General features: G+C 44.5%; 1 protein-coding gene across 1 annotated transcript in view; it reads right to left on the minus strand.

The window, feature by feature from the left end:
- Positions 1-20,002, minus strand: part of AKT1 (AKT serine/threonine kinase 1) — a 113,601-nt gene continuing 93,599 nt past the window's right edge. Inside the window, exons 11-14 of the mRNA XM_083379127.1 lie at positions 19,542-19,756; positions 18,086-18,173; positions 11,732-11,834; positions 1-1,795 (exon numbers count right to left, since the gene is read on the minus strand). Of these exons, the coding sequence (XP_083235253.1) occupies positions 1,716-1,795; positions 11,732-11,834; positions 18,086-18,173; positions 19,542-19,756 (486 nt within the window). The 3' untranslated portion in view covers positions 1-1,715. The remainder of the gene's footprint in view (positions 1,796-11,731; positions 11,835-18,085; positions 18,174-19,541; positions 19,757-20,002) is intronic.

Consider the following 20,002-nt stretch of genomic DNA (forward strand, 5'->3'; position numbering starts at 1 on the left):
AAGCACATTTTATTGAAGTACTTTTGAGGGAAACTTTCATATAAGTAAAAATACTAGAACTGAATGTTGTTAAAAAAAAAGTACAATGCACACAACAATGGAATTTTGTGTAAAGGGAAAGTTGTGGGTATTTTAAATACATTCCCTTTCAAATAAAAAAAAGTTAAGGAACTGCAATATAGGTCTTTTTTAAAAAAACAGGTAAGAGAACAGAAACACAAGCGTGTCTAAAAGAACATAAAGCCACAACTGAATAAACTCATTCACAGTACGAGAGCTTAAAATCCTGGCCTGTGTCAAAAAGCAAAAAGACAATTTTGTTTGGTAAATCCAGAATGATGTGGCTGTCAAAATACAAAATGAAGTGACAAGAAGATAAAAAAAGAAATGAGAGGGGGGGAAAATCTTGGATCGTATAAAGTTTCACCTTAATATTTTTTTTTACATATAGCCATTGCAACCACTGATGGGAATTTCTTCCATACATCGTGGCACCATCCAGCTTGCCCTCCCTCCCCCCTATAACCTTTAAAAATGTACATTGAAGAGTGGAAAACAGATGGACGGGATTTCAATGTGCGAAGTATCTTGCCATGTTAATGCCTCTCTAAAACCTGCTGCTGCAATCTGACGCCCTCCAGATGTATCAGGATTGCGCACTGCAGAATTCTGTGGCAGCTGAAAGCCCACGCTGCACAGAAATATTTGGAGCCGTGACCCGCTTCTGGAAAGCATCAGGCTGGGAAAAGATGTAATACATGTATGAACAGGGCCTATCAGTTCACTGCCAAAAATAGGACTCCAGATTTTGCTCAGTAGGACAGATGTTTCTTCACTTACTAATATTGTGCGTGGTTTCTTTTTTTTACTGTGTACAAATTCTGCCCTATCCCCTGGTCTATTTTTGCAACTTTAAAGCATTTTCAGTTGAAATAGGTGAAACTGATTTGTTTCTCTAAAGTGTAACTTCCCAGAAACATGCTGGGACAAGATTGTAGTATAACTAATGTGCTGTATTCAGCAGACATTGTGTAATTTTAAAAACAGATCATTCAGCTCTGTTTGATATGCAACGTGTAGTAGCAGTTGTGCTATCGTCATTTTCTTCTTGACTCTCTCTCTCTCTCTGAATTCCCACATGCCATTCCTATAAAAGGCTTCCTACAATTGCCAGCAGATTTCTTATGGCCTTAATGGCCCAGAGTTTGTTCGTTTTTTGTGTTGCTGCACTAATTATTGCACTATCTAAGTCTGCCTCTCATCCTAAATAAATCTAATTGTTCAGAGTGCAGCTTTTCTACTTACACATAATGAACAGTATGAAATAAATAAAAAACAGTTGTGTTTTTGTTTAGTTTTTTAAACAGCCAACGTTTGCTTTAGACTTTTTGAAAGAAAACTTTTGGTGCATGTTCTTAAAAACCTAAAATGTTCTTTTTTTTCTCTCCAGAAGAAAAAGTTTTTTTTTTAATTTTTTTTATAATGCATTAAGAATGGTTTCTTATCTTCCTTCTCAAAATTGCAGAGATTCTGACTCAAAAATTCATCAGGATTGTTTTAAATACATAGCCTGTGAGGCTTCCTACAAATTCAACTAAACCGTAATACAAACATAGTTTGTAATTCATGTATCGTAGAGAGTTCTCTAGTGTCCATTGAAATTAAGGGTCCCCAAAATGCAGTCTGATTGGTTGAAGTTATGGATAAGTGAAACATTAAGCTGTTCCACTGGCGGAGTAAGAGAACTGAGGGAAGTGTGGCCGCCGTTCGTTATCAACACAATCCATGCTGTCATCTGGAAACAGAATGAAATTATTATTATTATTTATTGAACTTATATACCGCCCTTCTCCCGTAGGACCCAGGGCGGTTCACAAGGCAATTAAAACATTACAATACAAAAAGTTAATAACAATTAAAATAGATTAAATTATCCTTGATTAAAAATCTAAAAACCCAATTACAATAAGTTAAAAATTAAAAATTAAAAATTCTCAGTCCTGGCCGGAAAGCTCAATGAGCCAGGTCTTCAGGTCCCGGTTAAAGCATAGCTACTGTGGTATGGAAAGTACACTGTGCATTAAAGCAGAATGAGGTAGACATTTTCAGCTACGAAACTCTTGGAATTCTGAAAGCAGATCTTGGGAGAGAGGGGGAGAGGGAGACAGAGAGAGACACAGAGAGGGAGGGAGGGAGGGAGGGAGGGAGGGAGGGAGGGAGGGAGAGAGAGAGAGAGAGAGAGAGAGAGAGAGAGAGAGAGAGAGAGAGAGAGAGAGAGAGAGAGAGAGAGAGAGAGAGAGAGAGAGAGAGAGAGAGAGAGAGAGAGAGAGAGATGAAACACCATGAGAGACTTGCCTGTTCGCAAAATTACAGTCCTGATGGCATGGTTACTTACAAAATATCCATTTACCAGAAAATAAAATGAAATAAAAAATGACTCAAAGGAATTTTTTTCCAAACAATTATAATCCTAGACTGGCTATGGGTTTTGCACTTAATCAACTACTTTATTCATTTATTTTAAATGTTTTTTTAAAAAAATGTAGATTGGTAGTATTTCCCCTCCCAATTATGAACACGAACAACCTGTTTATGCTGTTAATCATGCAAAACACCACCTGCATTCCCCACCAAGCTCATACTTCTGTTGCATTCATGTATTCTTTGTGTATTAACAACAATGACATTTAAATGTACTTTGCTGTTTGCTAATGGCATAAGAATTCAGTGGATAGGAATCTCAAGTGTTTATATTCTTAAATAAAAAGTCCTATACGCATAAACATGCTTTGGTTTTGATAACTGTGAATCAGACACAGAAATTTTTCCACCTAGTTAAAGATATAGAATTGTAGTGAACTGGGCACCGCAATTGTAATGCTACTAGTATTCTCACAAGACTAATAAATGTTTTCTAGAGAGAGATTCATTTTTTCCTCAGGTTTAGCACTTGTACGACAAGCAGATACCCTCAAAAAACCACCTCCTTCTATCAATATTTTTTAAAAAAATTATAAGCAACCAAAGTTGATAGAGAGATTGGAAATAAGTCTTTAACTCTTACACTCAACTTCCAGCTGGTATTTGCACAAAGAAACATTTCCAAGACACATATTTGCACAGAGGTAACATAAATTTCAAGGCCCATCTAATCCCCAGAAGGGACTAGAAAAATGTAGCTAAGGACTGCATTACATTTAATTTTTTTCTGCGTCTGCTAGCTGATGTCTTATTATTTTATATATCTTATTTTCAATCTTTTATTATATCTTATTATTTTCAATATTTTTGTTCTGTGCAAATTGCATTTTATGTGAGCTGCTCAAAGGGTTATATCTAGTCTATAGTCCTTTATAGCTTTTTATGGGAGATACTTTTAATTCACAATCTGTGATTTGAACTCTATTTCTCTTCCCCGCCACTGAAAGCTTTATATCACAGCCGACTGGGGATTTTTACTTTTTTGTTTTCCTTTCTTTAAAAATAAAAATTAATTCTATTTATTCTTTGTGAGATTGATTCATCTGTCAGAGGGAAGAACTAATTTCGCTGGTCACAGCCTTTAATGCTAGGGTTCAGGAGTTAGCATGAATTTATTTAATTTTCACCAGATGTTTTCTCTTTTACTTGTCAGTATGATGCATAGGCTGTCTGAACTCTCTGTATCATGAATGCTGGAGTTAAGTTAGTCTCAGCAGGAACTACCAACCTACTACACCAAGGCAGAAGATGGAGCTATAATATATAGCCTAGAAGTTTTGGAAAAAGGACCCGAGACCTGCAAACTTTTACCCTATGGATTAGTCCTGTCCTCCAGTAACTATCTCTTAAGAAGAATCTCTAACTACAACACTTCTGTTAACTCTTTGTCATTTTAACAACTGTGGTTTTCCTGGATATTACAGTTTAGCGAAGCAGCTATGAATTCTCCATTGGAGATTCCTCCCATCTACTGCACTAAATACAAAACTACAATTCTCAGTGTTCTCTGTGGAAAAAGGAAGGACTAATTAAATGACAAACCTTTATAGCAGGGCTTTTCAACCTTTCCAACCATTGTACCAATTTTAGGATGTGGCAACATCCGAGTACCACCAGTCGCCTAGCAAGGTGTCAAAAACTTGATGATTTAAAAAAAAAAGGAAACAAAGTGATGAAGTATAGGTAGTCCTCGACTTACAGCAGTTCACTTAGTGACTGTATGAAGTTACAATGGCACTGAAAAAAGTGCCCTCCAAGCCACAGCTGAGCAAGACACCTGCCTGCCCGCCCAGTGGTGCTCTTCCTCCTGTCTGAGGTTTTCATTGTTGTGAGCATTTCTGTTGAGGGTTGGCTGCAGGGGTGAGGTGGGGGGTATTTTGTTTTTATTTCCCCCCCCCCTCTGCTGGGTGGTTGCAGTCACTTCACATGACTCTGGGACACTGTGACCATCATAAATATGAATCAGTTGCCAAGCTTCTGAATGTAAATCACAAGACCCTGGAGATGCTGCAACATTCCAGCTGATCGGCGCTTCTTCTGGGCTCAGCAGAAGCGCCAGGATCAGTGCCGAGCTCCAGCTGGAGCCTGGCGCGGAGCCTGGCGCTGATCCTGGCATTTCCACTGAGCCCTGACAGCCCCAAAGAAGCGCTGATCCTGGCACTTCCGCTGAGCCCTGACAGCCCTGCAGCTCCAGCCGTCTCTCGCTCAGTGTTGTGACTCAGGGCCAGCCTGTGGTTTCGGCAGCCGGCTCAGATGTGTCGGATGACTCAGATGAGGGGGAGGAGGACCGTGTGGGAGACGAACCGGTTGATGATGGCGTGGAGGCTTGGCAGAGTTCCCAGCCGGGGCCCTCTTCTCAGCTGCGTGAGCCCGATAGTGCGGAAGATGATGACCCACAGCTGGCCCTGTTCAAGGACGCCCGACGCAGGAGGCAGTCGAGCAGGAACAAACAAAGAAAGAATGTGGGACTCCTCGGGAGGAGGCACAGGGAGACCACGCCCTGAGCTCTCTATAAAAGGAGTGTTTGGGGAGGGGCTGGTTGCTGAAAGCAACTTTTCCGCTTGAGAAGACAAGCTCTAGTGTTTTTGTTAACTGCGTAATAAATCTTGGCGGATGCCTTTTAGCCTTGGACGCTCTCCAGTCTCTTCTTTCTAAATAGGGGTTTGCCTTTACAAGGCCAGAAGAGGGCTGGTTCAGAACAGTTTGCTTTCAGCCACCCACCCCTTATTACTACGATGGAGCAGCTTCTTGCCGAGAATGCCCAGCTCACCCAGCAACTCACTTTGCTGGCAGCTCAGGTGGCACAACTGCAAGCTCAGGTACATGCTGCACCCCCACCCAGGAGGAAATGTCAGATAGCTATGCCGGATAAATTTGCTGGTAAACCAGAACTGTTTCCTGCCTTCCTGGGACAATGCCAGCTTTATATCAGCGTGAGAGCAGCTGATTTCCCCACTGACCGAGATAAGGTGGGATTCATGTTGAGCCTTCTGTCGGGAGATGCAGCTCGTTGGGGCACGCCTCTGTTGGCACAGCCTAGCCCTTTGTTGGATAACTTTGGGGGGTTTTGTGACCATATGCGCCTCATGTACGAGGACCCGATTAAGGCGCAGACTGCCACCCGACGCCTGAAAGCTTTGAGGCAGGGTCAGCGCCCTCTACAGGCCTATATCAGCGATTTCCGGCTGCTTAGCCAGGATTCCGCCTGGAATGAGGCTGCGCTCGTGGATGCCTTTCAGGATGGCTTGTCAGAGGAGATGTTGGATGAGCTGGCCCGCGTGGACATTCCCTCAGACCTGAATGGGCTGATCCATCTTTGTCTGCGGATCGATGCCCGGCTGCAGCAGCGTAAGAGTTGCCGTGCCACCCCACAGACCCCTGCCGCCCCTGTTGTGCGTGAGCCCCCAGTCCAGAGGGAGGAGCCAATGGAGCTGGGTGCCGCCAGGTCCCGTCTATCGGTGACGGAAATGGACAGACGACGATCGGAGGGGTTGTGTTTTTACTGTGGGGACCCTGGACATTTGGCTGCTTCTTGCCCGAAGAAGCGTCAGCGGGCGTCAGTGACCAAGCCTGCCCCGAGAAAGTCCCCTGCTTTGCTATCGGGAAACGGCCCGAGCCCGATCTAGACGGTGTGAAAGATCGGGCGACCCACAACGACCACGCCGAGCGACGCCGTTCCGACGGTGCCTGTGAACCTCCACGGCATTTGATTTTGGAGGCACGACTGATCCTTCCTGGCAAGCCAGAGGGGATTCCGGTCCATGCCTTAATTGACTCTGGGGCTACCACTAACTTTATGGATTCGGCCTTTGTGGCCAAATGGGCTGTTCCCCAGTGTCCAGTGGATCCGCCCATGCTAGTGGAGACCATCGATGGTCGAGTGCTCCTGTCCGGGCCTATTACGGCCGCCACGCAACCCGTGTGTATGGCCATCAGTACCCATGTGGAGGCCATTCAGTTTTACGTCACTTCGGATCTGCACTTCCCCGTGGTCTTGGGACTGGCGTGGCTCCGGGCGCATGATCCACAGATCTATTGGTCTCAGAACTTGGTCACCTTCCCAAGTTTGCAGTGCGTGGACCACACCTGCCATATCTGTGCCGGCCAGGTGGAGGGTTCCTCAGGGGTTTCCTTGCCTCCCGAACTGTCCGACTTTGCTGATGTGTTCAGCGAGTCAGAGGCGGACCAATTACCCCCGCACAGGCCCTATGACTGTTCCATTGATCTAGTCCCTGATGCGCCTCTCCCAGTGGGGCGTTTGTACTCCATGTCGGAGCCCGAGTTGGCTGCATTGCGGGACTTCCTGACAAAGAATTTGGCTCGTGGTTTCATCCGGCCCTCGTCCTCGCCAGTGTCTGCGCCCGTGCTCTTCGTCAAAAAGAAGTCGGGCGAGTTACGGCTTTGCTGTGACTACCGGAAACTCAACACCATCACGGTGCGTAACCGCTACCCGCTGCCCCTCATCCCCGAGCTCTTGGACCGACTCCGGGAGGCTAAGATCTTCACGAAACTGGACCTGCGTGGAGCTTACAACCTCGTCAGGGTTCGGCCGGGTGATGAGTGGAAGACGGCGTTTGGTACTCGCTATGGACATTTCGAGTACACGGTGATGCCGTTTGGCCTGACCAACGCCCCCGCTGTGTTTCAGCATTTTATGAACGATATCTTTTGGGATCTGTTGGACCAGTTTGTCGTGATTTACTTGGACGACATCCTGATTTACTCCCCGTCGCGTGAAGCGCATCATCAGCATCTCCGTCAGGTCCTGCAGCGCCTCCGGGAACATCGGCTGTTTGCCAAGTTGGAGAAGTGCCAGTTCTACCAGGTGACCATCGATTTCCTGGGTCACCGCATTTCTCCTGAGGGCATCGCCATGGAGCCGAGTAAAGTCGAGTCGTTGCAGAGTTGGCAACCCCCGCATCGCGTGAAGGACGTTCAGCGACTCCTTGGATTTGCCAACTACTATCGGACATTCATCCCTGGCTTTGCTGCCTTGACAGCCCCCCTCACCCGGCTCCTGCAGAAGAAGACTCGGTTCCAGTGGAACGCCCCCGAACAACAGGCGTTCCAGGCTTTGAAGGACGCCTTCATGAAGGAGCCCATCTTGAAACATCCCGACCCGCAACGGCCGTTTGTCGTGGAGGCGGACGCCTCCGACATTGCCATTGGGGCCGTGTTACTCCAGGCAACGACGCCCAGCGGTACCCTTTTCCCTTGCGCGTATCACTCTCGGAAATTGAACCCCTCGGAGCGCAACTATACCATCTGGGAGAAGGAGCTGCTGGCCATCAAGGCGGCGTTCGAGGCTTGGAGGCATCATCTGGAGGGGGCGCGGCATCAGATCGAGGTCCGGACGGACCACAAGAATCTGGAAAGCCTGCAGACCGCTCGGAATTTGAATCAACGCCAGATCCGGTGGTCCCTCTTCTTTGCGAGGTTTGACTTCCGAGTGCGGTATATACCAAGCGGGCACAACCAGAGAGCGGATGCTCTGTCCAGAAAGCCCGAATACACCCGAGCGGAAGACAAGCTTCCGCCCAGGACAGTGATCCCCGTCGAGTCTTTTGCTGCGGTGCGGGAGCCGGTGGATATACGGGCTCGGATCCGGGAGGCGCAGCAGCAGGAGGCGTGGGTGGCTCAGCGGAAGGAAGAGGTGGGGCCAGATTCGCCTTGGTCGGTCGCGGATGGACTCCTGTATTATCGTGACCGGCTCTATGTTCCAGGAGGGCCACTCAGGGGACTCGTCCTCAGCCAGTGTCATGATAACCCGGCTGCGGGGCATTTTGGCCTGTTCAAGACTCTGAACCTGGTCTCCCGTACCTTCTGGTGGCCCCGAGTCCGACACGATGTCCAGTCTTATGTCACCTCCTGCATTCCTTGCAGGCAGGCCAAGTCAGCGACAGGGGCCCCGCCTGGTTTACTGCAGCCCTTGCCAACACCCAAGAGACCCTGGGGGGCTGTGTCCATGGACTTTCTGACGGATCTACCCCCATCCTCCGGCTTCACGACAGTGTTTGTGGTGGTGGACATGTTGACCAAGATGGCGCACTTCATCCCCTGTCGCGGCTTACCGTCAGCTCGCGCCACTAGTCGCATGTTCATCCAACAGGTGTTCCGGCTGCATGGCCTTCCCGATAGAGTCGTCTCCGATAGGGGGGCCCAGTTTACAGCCCGCTTCTGGCAGGAGTTGATGCGGGCGTTGGACATTAAGGTTTGCCTCTCGTCCGCGCATCATCCTCAGACCGACGGGGGTACCGAGAAGGTCATCGGCATCTTAGAGCAGTATCTGCGCTGCTACGTTAACCTGCAGCAGGACAATTGGGTGGACTATTTGGCCATAGCCGAGTTTGCCTTTAACAACTCGCAGCACACCTCCACGCAGATGACACCGTTCTTGGCCAACGTGGGTTATCACCCCCGGTTTTTCCCCCTTTCTCCCGTGGACTCATCGGAGCCGGCAGCGAATGAATTTATGGCGGAGTTACAGGCGATCCATCGGTTGGTGCGACGGCAGCTGGAGAAGGCCAAGGCCGACTACAAGAGGTTCGCCGATCGGTCGAGAAGGGATACGCCTCCACTATCGGTGGGGGATCGGGTCTGGCTGTCCACCAGGAACCTACCATCCACTCGGCCGGCGAGGAAGCTGGACCACCGTTACCTTGGAACGTTCCCAGTCGAGGCCGTCATCAATCCGGTCGCCTATCGTTTAACTCTGCCACGTTCCCTGCGCGTGCACCCCGTCTTCCATCGGTCCTTGTTGGTCCCCGAACAACCGGCCTGTCCACTTCGCCAAGCGGAACCTCCCCCATCAGGAACTCGTGATGGAGGCAGCACCCCCGAGTACGAGGTCGCCAGCATCAGGGATTCCCGCTGGCTGAAAGGTCGCTTCCAGTACCTGATCGAGTGGAAAGGGTACGGGCCGGAGGACTTCACATGGGAAGACGCGACCGCCGTTCATGCCCCTGCGTTGGTGACTGCGTTTCACGAACAGTTCCCATCCCGACCGCATCCGGATCGGCAGACCCGGGGGAAGGGCCCTGCGGTGCAGGATAGTGTTGTGACTCAGGGCCAGCCTGTGGTTTCGGCAGCCGGCTCAGATGTGTCGGATGACTCAGATGAGGGGGAGGAGGACCGTGTGGGAGACGAACCGGTTGATGATGGCGTGGAGGCTTGGCAGAGTTCCCAGCCGGGGCCCTCTTCTCAGCTGCGTGAGCCCGATAGTGCGGAAGATGATGACCCACAGCTGGCCCTGTTCAAGGACGCCCGACGCAGGAGGCAGTCGAGCAGGAACAAACAAAGAAAGAATGTGGGACTCCTCGGGAGGAGGCACAGGGAGACCACGCCCTGAGCTCTCTATAAAAGGAGTGTTTGGGGAGGGGCTGGTTGCTGAAAGCAACTTTTCCGCTTGAGAAGACAAGCTCTAGTGTTTTTGTTAACTGCGTAATAAATCTTGGCGGATGCCTTTTAGCCTTGGACGCTCTCCAGTCTCTTCTTTCTAAATAGGGGTTTGCCTTTACAAGGCCAGAAGAGGGCTGGTTCAGAACACTCAGGCTTGTGCGGTGCTGCCACCAGTTCAGCTCATTCCCCTTCCCTGCTACTTTTCTAGGATGGTCGCGTACCACCTGCCAGGTGCCAATGTACCACAGGTGGTACCCATACCACTGTTTGAAAAGCCCTGCTTTATAGGACTGCCAGTGGTGTATTAAGTTTACAGCCTTGCTACATGGGTCAAAAAAGGTAAAAGAAACAGCTTTCATCTACTGATGAAAGGGGGAGACAATCCGTCTAAGGTTAGGAGGATAAGCTTTTTTTAACAAAATTAAAATCAACTGCTGTCAGTATGGCTGTGACATTTTTGTATGGCATAATTTTTTATCCATTCAGAAAGGAATACTTAATATTTATTTTCTGTCATTTTCCTCGGAAATTAGGCAGGAAATGGTGATGTTGCTGATCGGCAAATCTAGTGGATTTAGTCTATGAAGATTCTATGTCATCCAGGTTGTCCCAAAGGTGCCTTCTTCAAAAGACAACTGGACTTTCTTAGATAAGTCTTTTTTTTTTCCTTTTGAAAAAAGCACCTTTGGGATAGTGGATTTTAGGATTTGTCAAAAAAAGGCAGGCAGGGTTTAAAATCTGTTTTTAAGAAAAAACCTCCAGTATTGCCTGATACAAGCTCAGCTGCTGCACTTAAGTCTTCTTGTAGTTCCATCTTCTGCCTTGATGTAATAGGTTGGTAGTTGTTGCTGCCACTACCGTGTTTCCTCGAAAATAAGACCTAGTCTTATATATATTTATTGCCTCAAAGAGGCACTAGGTCTTATTTTGGAGAGATGTCTTACCTTAGGACCACCAGAGCCAGGCCTCCCACACCCCAACACCTGTTGCACCGCTGGTTGACTTTTCAGTGGCCACTTGCCACCACTTGCAGCCGGACCCATGTGACGCATTGTGTGGTACCACTGATCACTTTGGGCCATTGCTGTTGGTCACAGCAGGAGGCTGCATGGTGTGTCAGGCCATTTTGCAGGAGGCTGCATGGTGCTTTGGTGGCAATGGCCCAAAATGCTGTGCGGCGTCCTGCTGCAACTGGTGGCAATGGCCTGAAGCACTACATGGCGTTCTGCCATGGCCGGCGGTATCAGTGTGAAGCACCATGCGATCTCCTGCAAACGGCCCAAAGCACTGTGCAGCCTCCTGCCATGACCAGTGGCAGCAGCCCAAAGCACTGTGCAGCCTCCTGCCATGACCAGCGGCAGCAGCCCAAAGCACCATGCAGCCTCCTGCTACGAGAAGCGGCAACGGCCTGAAGCACCATGTGACATCCTGACGCAACCGACAGCAACGGCCCAAAGCACCATGCGGCTTCCTGCCACCCCCTACCCCCACTCTAGCTTGATTTTTAGGCGTGCACCTTGCCCCAAAACTAGGGCTTATTTTCGGGGTAGGGCTTGTATTAGGCCCACCCCAAAAATCCAGCTAGGGCTTAATTTTGAGGTAGTTCTTTTGGGGAAAGATGGTATCTAGTTACTTTTATCTTAACACCAGAATTCACGATACAAAGAGCTCTTATTTTTTAAAAAAACTGGTGAGTTGTGAAAAGAAACAGTCAAACACAACTTATGTCGAGACCACTGAAGCATCCTGCCCAGAGCCATCACTTATCCGGAGTTTCAGACAAGAGCTTATTAAGCTTTCAGTTGAAACATGTGCCCTGTTGTCCACCTAAGGCACTTTCAAGCAGTATTACCTTGATCAGGGGGGGTGATAGTGATCATCTGTGCTGTGAATTCTTCATCAAAGTAGCGCGTGTCTGTTTCAGACGTCACCTGGGGTTTAAATGGAGGTACCAGCTGTAAAAAGAAATAAAACCTGGAATTGAGTTACTAGAATAGGGAAATCTCAACAGCTCTCCCCAGGTAGCTGGGACTGCATTGCTGAAATATGGCAGCCAAATAACCAACTTTTGGCAGTAAAATATTTTCATATTCTTTTTAAAATGTAGGATAGGAACGGGAGTGCTTTTATTCCAACTTTAAGCCCTCCCAGATCCCTAATGCCACACTGCAGCCTGAACTCATCAGTGCTTCAGCCAATTGATGAGCCTATTTTCTTTTAGTTAAATTTCAGTTAAATTGTTATAGAGTAATAATATAACCCTCTTATAAACGAAAATAAAGTACTAATTAAATGAAAATCCACTTCTCTGATTCTGCACTGGTCAGTAGTTTTGATCTCAATGCACCTGAAAAATTTTCCCCTCTACAGAAATGTATCCCAGCCTCCCTTCAAAGAGTACAGGTTGGTGCACCTAGACTTCCCTAGGCTCTGGATCCTCTTCTGCCTGCCACTAATGTTAAAATTTCACGGCCTTGACAGTTTCTGTTCATCGTGGACCTAATCGATTAGTGCAAAATACTTGCTGTGATTATTCTATAACAGGAGTCCTCAACCTTGGCAACTTTAAGACTTGTGGACTTCGACTCCCAGCTTTGCTGGCTGAGGAATTCTAGGAATCCAAGTCCACAAGTCTTAAAGTTGCCAAGGTTGAAGACACCTGTTCTAGAAGGTAAAGGCTTCCCCTGCCAGTCATGTCCAACTCTAGGGGGTGGGTGGTGCTCATTTCCAATTTCACAGCTGAAGACCCAGCCTTGTCCCAGCCTTTGTGTCCCATGCCTACAATGCCAAAGGCGCATGGAATGCTATTACCTTCCCAGTGACAGAGTATCTATTTATCTACCTCCATTTACATGCTTTTGAACTGCTCGGTTGGCAGGAGCTGGGGCAAGTAACGGAAGCTCACTCCGTCAGGTGGTACTAAGGTCTCGCCCTGCCAACTTTCAGGGTGACAAGCTCAGCCTCTTAATTCCTCAGCTGCTGCGCCCTTCACAATCACTCCCCTGATTGTGTTGTGAGTACGTAAATTCAGAGCTGGCTGTCAACCATTGACTGAGAACTCTAACCCTAAGCCTTTTGGCAGGAGATAAAAAAAGTGGAGATATGAACAACTAGCGCACGACACGCATTAGTGTGCAAGAACTTTATCTTGACTGATTTTTCTGCTAAAAAATTCCTAGGGTTATCTAAGAAGTTGATGCGAGGTCCATGGAAGCCTAAAAGGGAGGGAGGGGTGTCACCAAAGATGTTTAGAGCATTTTTGGGGGTTTATAGCAGAAAAGATATGCCTCCAGTGAAAAACCCTTAATGTTGTCATTTTGGAGATTGGGGCTCCTGGGACTTTTTTTTTAAACAGGTTTAGCAGCTTGAAAATGCTTGAAAACCCCTGCGTTAAGACATCTTGCAATGATAATATTGAGACATAGCACAGCAGAGGTTGGGAATTGTGATTAGGTGATTCCAAAGGTAGTCCCCGACTTACAACAGTTCATTTAGTGACCATTCAAAGTTACATCAGCACTGAAAAAACGGACTTATGACTGTTTTTCACACAACCATTGCAGCATCCCGGTAGTCACGTGATCAAAATTCAGACGCGTGACAACCGACTCATATTTGTGACCGCTGCAGTCTCCTAGTCACGTGATCCCCTCTTGTGACCTCCTCACAAGCAAGGTCAATGGGGAAGTCAGATTCATTTAACAACCATATCACAAACTTAACAACTGCAGTGATTCACTTAACAATTGTGGCAAGAACGGTCATAAAATGAGGCAAAACTCACTTAACAAATGTTTCATTTAGCAACAGAAATTTTGGGTTCAACTGTAGTCATAAGTATATACAGAGCAGTGTCAAATGATTTTCTTTGAAGAAATAAATACAGGCAGTCCTCGACTTACAATGGTTCGTTTAGTGACCATTCAATGTTACAACGGCACTGAAAAAAGTAACTGATGATCATTTTTCACACTTATGACCGTTGCAGCATCTCCAGGGTCACGTGATTTATGTTTGCATACTTGACAACTGGTTCATATATATATATGACGCTTGCAGCGTCACCTTTTGCGACCTTCTGACAAGCAAAGTCAATGGGGAAGCCAGATTCACCTAACAACCATGTTACTAATTTAACAACTGCAGTGATTCACATAACAAATGTGGCAGGAAAGGTCACAAAATGGGGTAAAACTCACTTAACAAATTTCTCACTTAGCAACATAAATTCTGGGGTCAATTGTGGTCATAAGCCGAGGACTGGTTGTATTACATGCGTGGGTGGGATGAGATGTTGCCTCTGATGATAAGTCAGTTATAAAAATATAAAAAGGAAATGTTTAATTTTGCAAAGCCGATCTTGGTATTTTAATTTTTGGCCATTATGCAAAATAAAAATAAAAATACTTAGAATACAGATGCAAGTATTTAAGACAGAAAAAAAATAAAACAAAATTGTATAAATCCAGGAGGCATATAACTTATTCTTTTCAAGTATCTCCTATGACATTTATGCCTGCCAGCTACCATCTTGTTTTAGTCCAAGATCCATTTTTCTTTCTTTAAAAAAGCGCTCTTGAAGTTTGTACCAGATTTAACCAAATAAAGTAAGCTTTATTCAAGCAACTTGAGAAGATGATAATACTCCTTAAGTGATAGGCTGAAGTGTTAATGTTTTGGCAGCATCGGTGTCCGTGCGTGGCTTGATTATCATTCTGCTGTTTTTTCACTAAAGAAAGGGATACAGAAATTCTGTGCTAATAGGGCTTTTAACTCTATGGCTTTACCAGTTTAGCACCAGGCTGGACAGTCAAAGTGCAGAGACTGAACTACTCTACCCTGCCCTTATTGCTTCCCAAACATGGCATATAGGCAGTGCTTTTTTTGTAAAAGAAAAAGGTGCCGGAACTCACACATGTCATACAGCCTGCCTTGCCTACCCTACAAGGTTCCATCCAAAATAGGTGCCGGAACTCCGTTCTGAGCGTTCTATGACAAAAAAAGCCCTGCATATAGGGATCTCAAGTCAGTGTCTGTCGCCGATAAAAGATAGGAAGAGAGGGCAACAAAATCACAGTGACTCAGCACCCTCCATGACTTGGCTCTGCTGATTTTTTTTTAAACCCTTCACTCATCCTGCGTTATAATAGGATGGGATAGAGGAGAAGAAGCTGAAGAAGAAAGCCTACAACGAATGTGTCCTGCAACCAGACTGGCCTCGTGCTTTCTGCAGAGCTGTGACTGGCAGATTTATTCCTGCCAGCTGGACATAAGAGATAGAACAGCAAAGCCAGCATCCTTCTTCAGTGAGTCACAGCAGTTGCAATAATGACAGTGTAGTTTAGTGGCAGGGACAACTAATGTTACATTCAAGAACTGGTGAATAGCATTTTAATTCTGCACTGGGGAAAGGCACAGACTTTTTAAAATAGGCTTTTTCCCCTCAAGCATTTAATGGTACAGAAGCTCAGAGTTCAGTTTCACTGGTGAAGGATAGAAGGCTAAGGAAATAAATTTAGCCTTTCATTCCCAAATTAAAATCAACCATTCTCCGGTATAGGGTTCCCCCCACATTTGGCAACTGATTCACTTTTTAAAGAATTGCTTTGATGCCCTGAACATCTTTGAACGGGTGACTCAGAATATAAGATAAGCTTAAGGATGGCTGACAGCATGTTGTAGTTTAGAATACTAGAAATATCTGCAGCTTATTTAAAAAAAAACATGCAGGGAAAGTCAGACATCTTAAAGACCAAGTTACACAGGATTTAGAAACAGCAGCACAGTAAAGTAGCAATACTATTAGCTTTATAAAATAAGAGAATAATTTTTTCTTCTGACGTTTCAGTGGATTTGTTTCACCCCATAAAAACCAATTTTCAGAAGATTCATATGAAATGTATGCTGAACTAGACCACTGATAGATCAACTCGAACAGCAGTCTTCCAGCATTCCTCTCCCCCCAGTCTTAGCACCCATTTTAGACCAGGAATTCCAGTCTGGGATCATTTGTAGGTAAAATAGCAGCTTAAACGTTGTGCCAAGATTGCAAAGTAGCACAAAGAAATAGCAACGGGGAGAGATGTGTTGGGTTTTCATACTGTACTGCAAATCTACCCAATACATTTCCTTATTTCCTCTAAATAAAGGCAACTCAAAAAGCAATCCTTGGGTATTCACATTTCTTTAGATTCTGTGATACCACAAAATAAGCACTTTTTTAAAAAAAAGAAAAAAGAAAAAAAACTTCAGGGAGAATTGCATAGTGAAATATATGTGAGCAAGAATGATGTATAAAATATATGTTGCATGTAACACATGCACACATACATAAAGGAATGCACATAAAAATTCACTTAAAACATTTACAAGCTAATTTTTAACAAATTAAAAAAGAAATGTGGGAATAAGCTGATGCAAACAAATGATTACAAAAACTAATAGTAGAGAGTTGACAAATACATCCAGATTCAAATAGACAAAAGTAAAAAATAACTTGTAGAAGAATTGCACCTCCTGCAATTTTGGGTCTATGCTGGCAATCTTTACACAAAAATTGCATAAAGTTCTATGCAGAAAAAAATGTTTTAAGCTTTACAAGAAAGGAATTCTAGTAAAAAAATTACACACAGCCACCCAAATCACAGGTGTTTTTTTTTTGTCTAGAACCATCTCCAATACTTTTTGCATTTATAAAAACATTGGATATGTTCTCCCATGGAGAACTAGAGTATACTCTACATTCATAATAAGTTATTAGCAAACTGAAAATATGATCACTGAAAGCTTGATTCCAATACAAAGAATACATTAACCACAAGGTAGGCGAAAAATGTCTGCTGAGGAAAATGTGTCTTTTATATACATAGTGCAATTAGCATTTTGGGGTTTAAACTGGCAGGGAAGTCCAAATATAGAGGGGAAATGACAGCCCAAAATAGCCCTAGTAGCAGTGTGATCAATGATGCCATTTAGCTACTTGGGGAAAAATACAGTTCAGATGGGAGGTCCTTCTGCTATTTAAAAATGCAGAGAATTGGCATGTAATTACATGATCTTTGAATGTCAATCCTCCTTCCCCAATACAATTAGAGTCAGAAGAAAACTGCAACACAACATACAAAGAGAAAAGGTTTAGAATATAAATATTTTTCAAACCACAAAACAAGGCTGAGCTTTTCAAAGATGTCTTGGAGCATTAACTGAAATGCATGCTAATCAGTCAGCATGGCTAGCTCTTTCTCTTCTTCATTTTCCTCTTTTTAAGTTCCACTGCCAGAATGGAGGCAATAGTGGAAAAAAGAAAGTGAACCTCAGAGCAAGTTTATGAACTTAAAAAGGAGAAAAGTGGAAGAATGTTGCCAAGTACTGGTAAATTTAACTACAAACATCTTTTTCATCTTAATGCATTAGACTCTTTTAATTAACCCAAATGACAATATGCTTGGAAGTGTTCATGCTGACCTCAACATTCAATAAAAGATTAATGGAAAAAAATCAGCTTCAAGGGCCCTGCATCAAAGCTTTCAGTACCTGAGCCAAAAAATCCATCTCAATCAGCAAAACGTTGGTGCAGTTCAATGCAGTAGCTAGGATCATTTATGTGCAGTGCCACTAAGGGGGAGCAGAGAGCTACGCTAGGAACGATATTAATTGTGCAGAAAGAGAGAAGAGAGAGGAGAAGAAGACTGGACAGAACAACTCTTGCAATGGAACATTTTCAAAAATGGGGGGACAGATTGGGACCTTGCCGTTCTAAATTTGGTGATGGGAACCTTTTGCAAACTGAGCTGCATTTGGGCAAATTAAAAAAAGAAGACTGCAAGAGAAGAAGGTCTGAAAGAAGCACAGAAGGAAAGTGATTTGTTTATTGTATACAGTTTTGTAAGCTGCTTAAATTCTTTTTTCTTAACTGAAGTGGCATAAAGGCCACTTATAATCAATCAATCTATCTGTACTATGTACAGATGTACAAATTACATGTCTGCACTTCGGACCATATCTAAAATTACCAAATCTGTACATATCACTTTGGGTATATAAAACTTCAAGGTTTTATGTGCAAGAGAATTTTTTTAAAAATGGTGGGGGGAAATTTAGGAATAAGAGTATACCTATCTTCCCAAACTGCAGCACGCTAGCTAACACAGAATTTCAAAGACTTTAACACAATCTAAAAATCTCATCTTAAAAAAACTATAAATACCTTTTTTTCATATACATCTTGCCAAACAATGCCAGCAAAAAATTTGTGCTGCATAATCTCCTTTGCATCATCTGGTCCACCACCTAATCTGTTAGGACAGAAAAATCACCAACATTAGTACAGTGCATTTATTTTAAATTCATTTGCTCTGAAGTGTTTCTAATGGCATAAATTCATTCATTCAACTTTGCTAAGAAATAATGAAGAAATGCAAGTTCTAACTGAAGACTTTTTTTTACTTTTTAGGAGCTTCCAGGAAGTGTTGAACACGTGCCACTAAAATTTAAAGCAAACCACAAATAAGCCATGTAAACTTGACCAAAAAACCCAAACAGCTGCCCACAGACTATCAGTCTTTTGAAAAACCACTTTACCCACATCACTGCCTTACTGTCCCACTCACTGTGGCCTATGATCACTCTTCAAGATACAGAAGATTTTGTTCTATATCAAGGAGAGAGAGACCTGCAACATACTTTACTGTTTATTCTCCAGGGATAATGAAGAGTATTCACAAGTAATTGTTTCTTTAGGAGGCAGCTATGTCCTAAACATAATTAAGAAATAGCACTGAAATAAAGGCAAACACTGAACTTGAAATGAAACACATAGTACAGATGTAATTTTATGGGAAAAAGCAGCTTCATTTGCTCTAAGAGGTTACATTTCCCCACTATCCATACAATGGAGTTTCTCAAATATGTATGCATCTATCAATACACTACTAAAACTCTCAAGTGAACCCAAATGCTGCATTATACTGGAATTCCTTTTGAATCATGGTACCTAAAATCTGCTAAAGAATGTGTAGAAATCTTATTCCTATGAAACTGAAATTTTCACGATATTCAGGCCAGTTTTATTTGTAAAGTTGTGGCGATTACACCATCCTTGTAGTCAGGTGATCGTGATTTCCGACCTGCCTGCCAGCTCCCACAAGCAAAGTCAGTGGGGAAACTGGAAGAAAGTCAGAAGTCGCTTCTGCTCCTGCTGCGGTTTTCCCCATCTATGGTCATTTTGTTTATGTTAAGTATTATTCCTGAAGCTTGTTTGCCACTATAATTATTTTTCTAGTTATGCTATAAGCTCTTCTTAGATGTTCATAGGACCATCCAACATTGGGGTAAACATAAATGTGGCCAGCCTAAAATTTAATATTTATTCTGCTCTACCTTTCTCTCAAAGGATGACCCAGTGCTGTGTGTGTGTGTGTGTGTGTGTGTGTGTGTGTGTGTGTGCGTGCGCGCGCACACACACACACGCACACACAGAGACTATGCGTTTGAAACTTTATCAGGGGACATAAAACAACTAAATGATAACAAAGAACAGACATAACACACTTGGATATACTACAAAATCAAAATGAATGGAATAATGCAAAACATACAGAAGACACCCGATTGGTCATTCAAGAATCTGGGAAGCATTCAGGTCAAACACATTAAACCATCACCTTTGCTTTGGATCCTTCTTCAGCAAACCTGACAGAAGAGACTTTGCTTCAGGTGACAACGTACGCGGAAACCTAATCTCTTCCATTAGGATGAGCTCAAAGAGTTTCTCGTGGTCCTGATTATAGAAGGGAAGACGTCCACACATCATTTCATACATGACAACTCCTAAGCCCCACCAATCCACTGCACGGCCATAGTCGTTATCCTCCAGCACCTGCAGTTGTAGACAATGTCAAGAGTTCTAGACCAATGGCAAGCTTTTCACAAAACAAAGTAAGATGGAATTGTTTCCTATAACAAGGTGACAATTTCAAAGGAAATCCTAGTGAATGGCCTTCTTCAGGCACGGTGAAGTACATCTCAAATTGTCCTTAGCTAGCACAGTTATATTGTCTAAGCTGCCATAGCCTCTTGGAAAGCTACCTACCTTCCTCTTTAAGGATTGCAACTTGGAGGCACC

Source organism: Vipera ursinii, assembly GCF_947247035.1.
Source record: "Vipera ursinii genome assembly, chromosome: 1".
NCBI classification, from domain to species: domain Eukaryota; kingdom Metazoa; phylum Chordata; class Lepidosauria; order Squamata; family Viperidae; genus Vipera; species Vipera ursinii.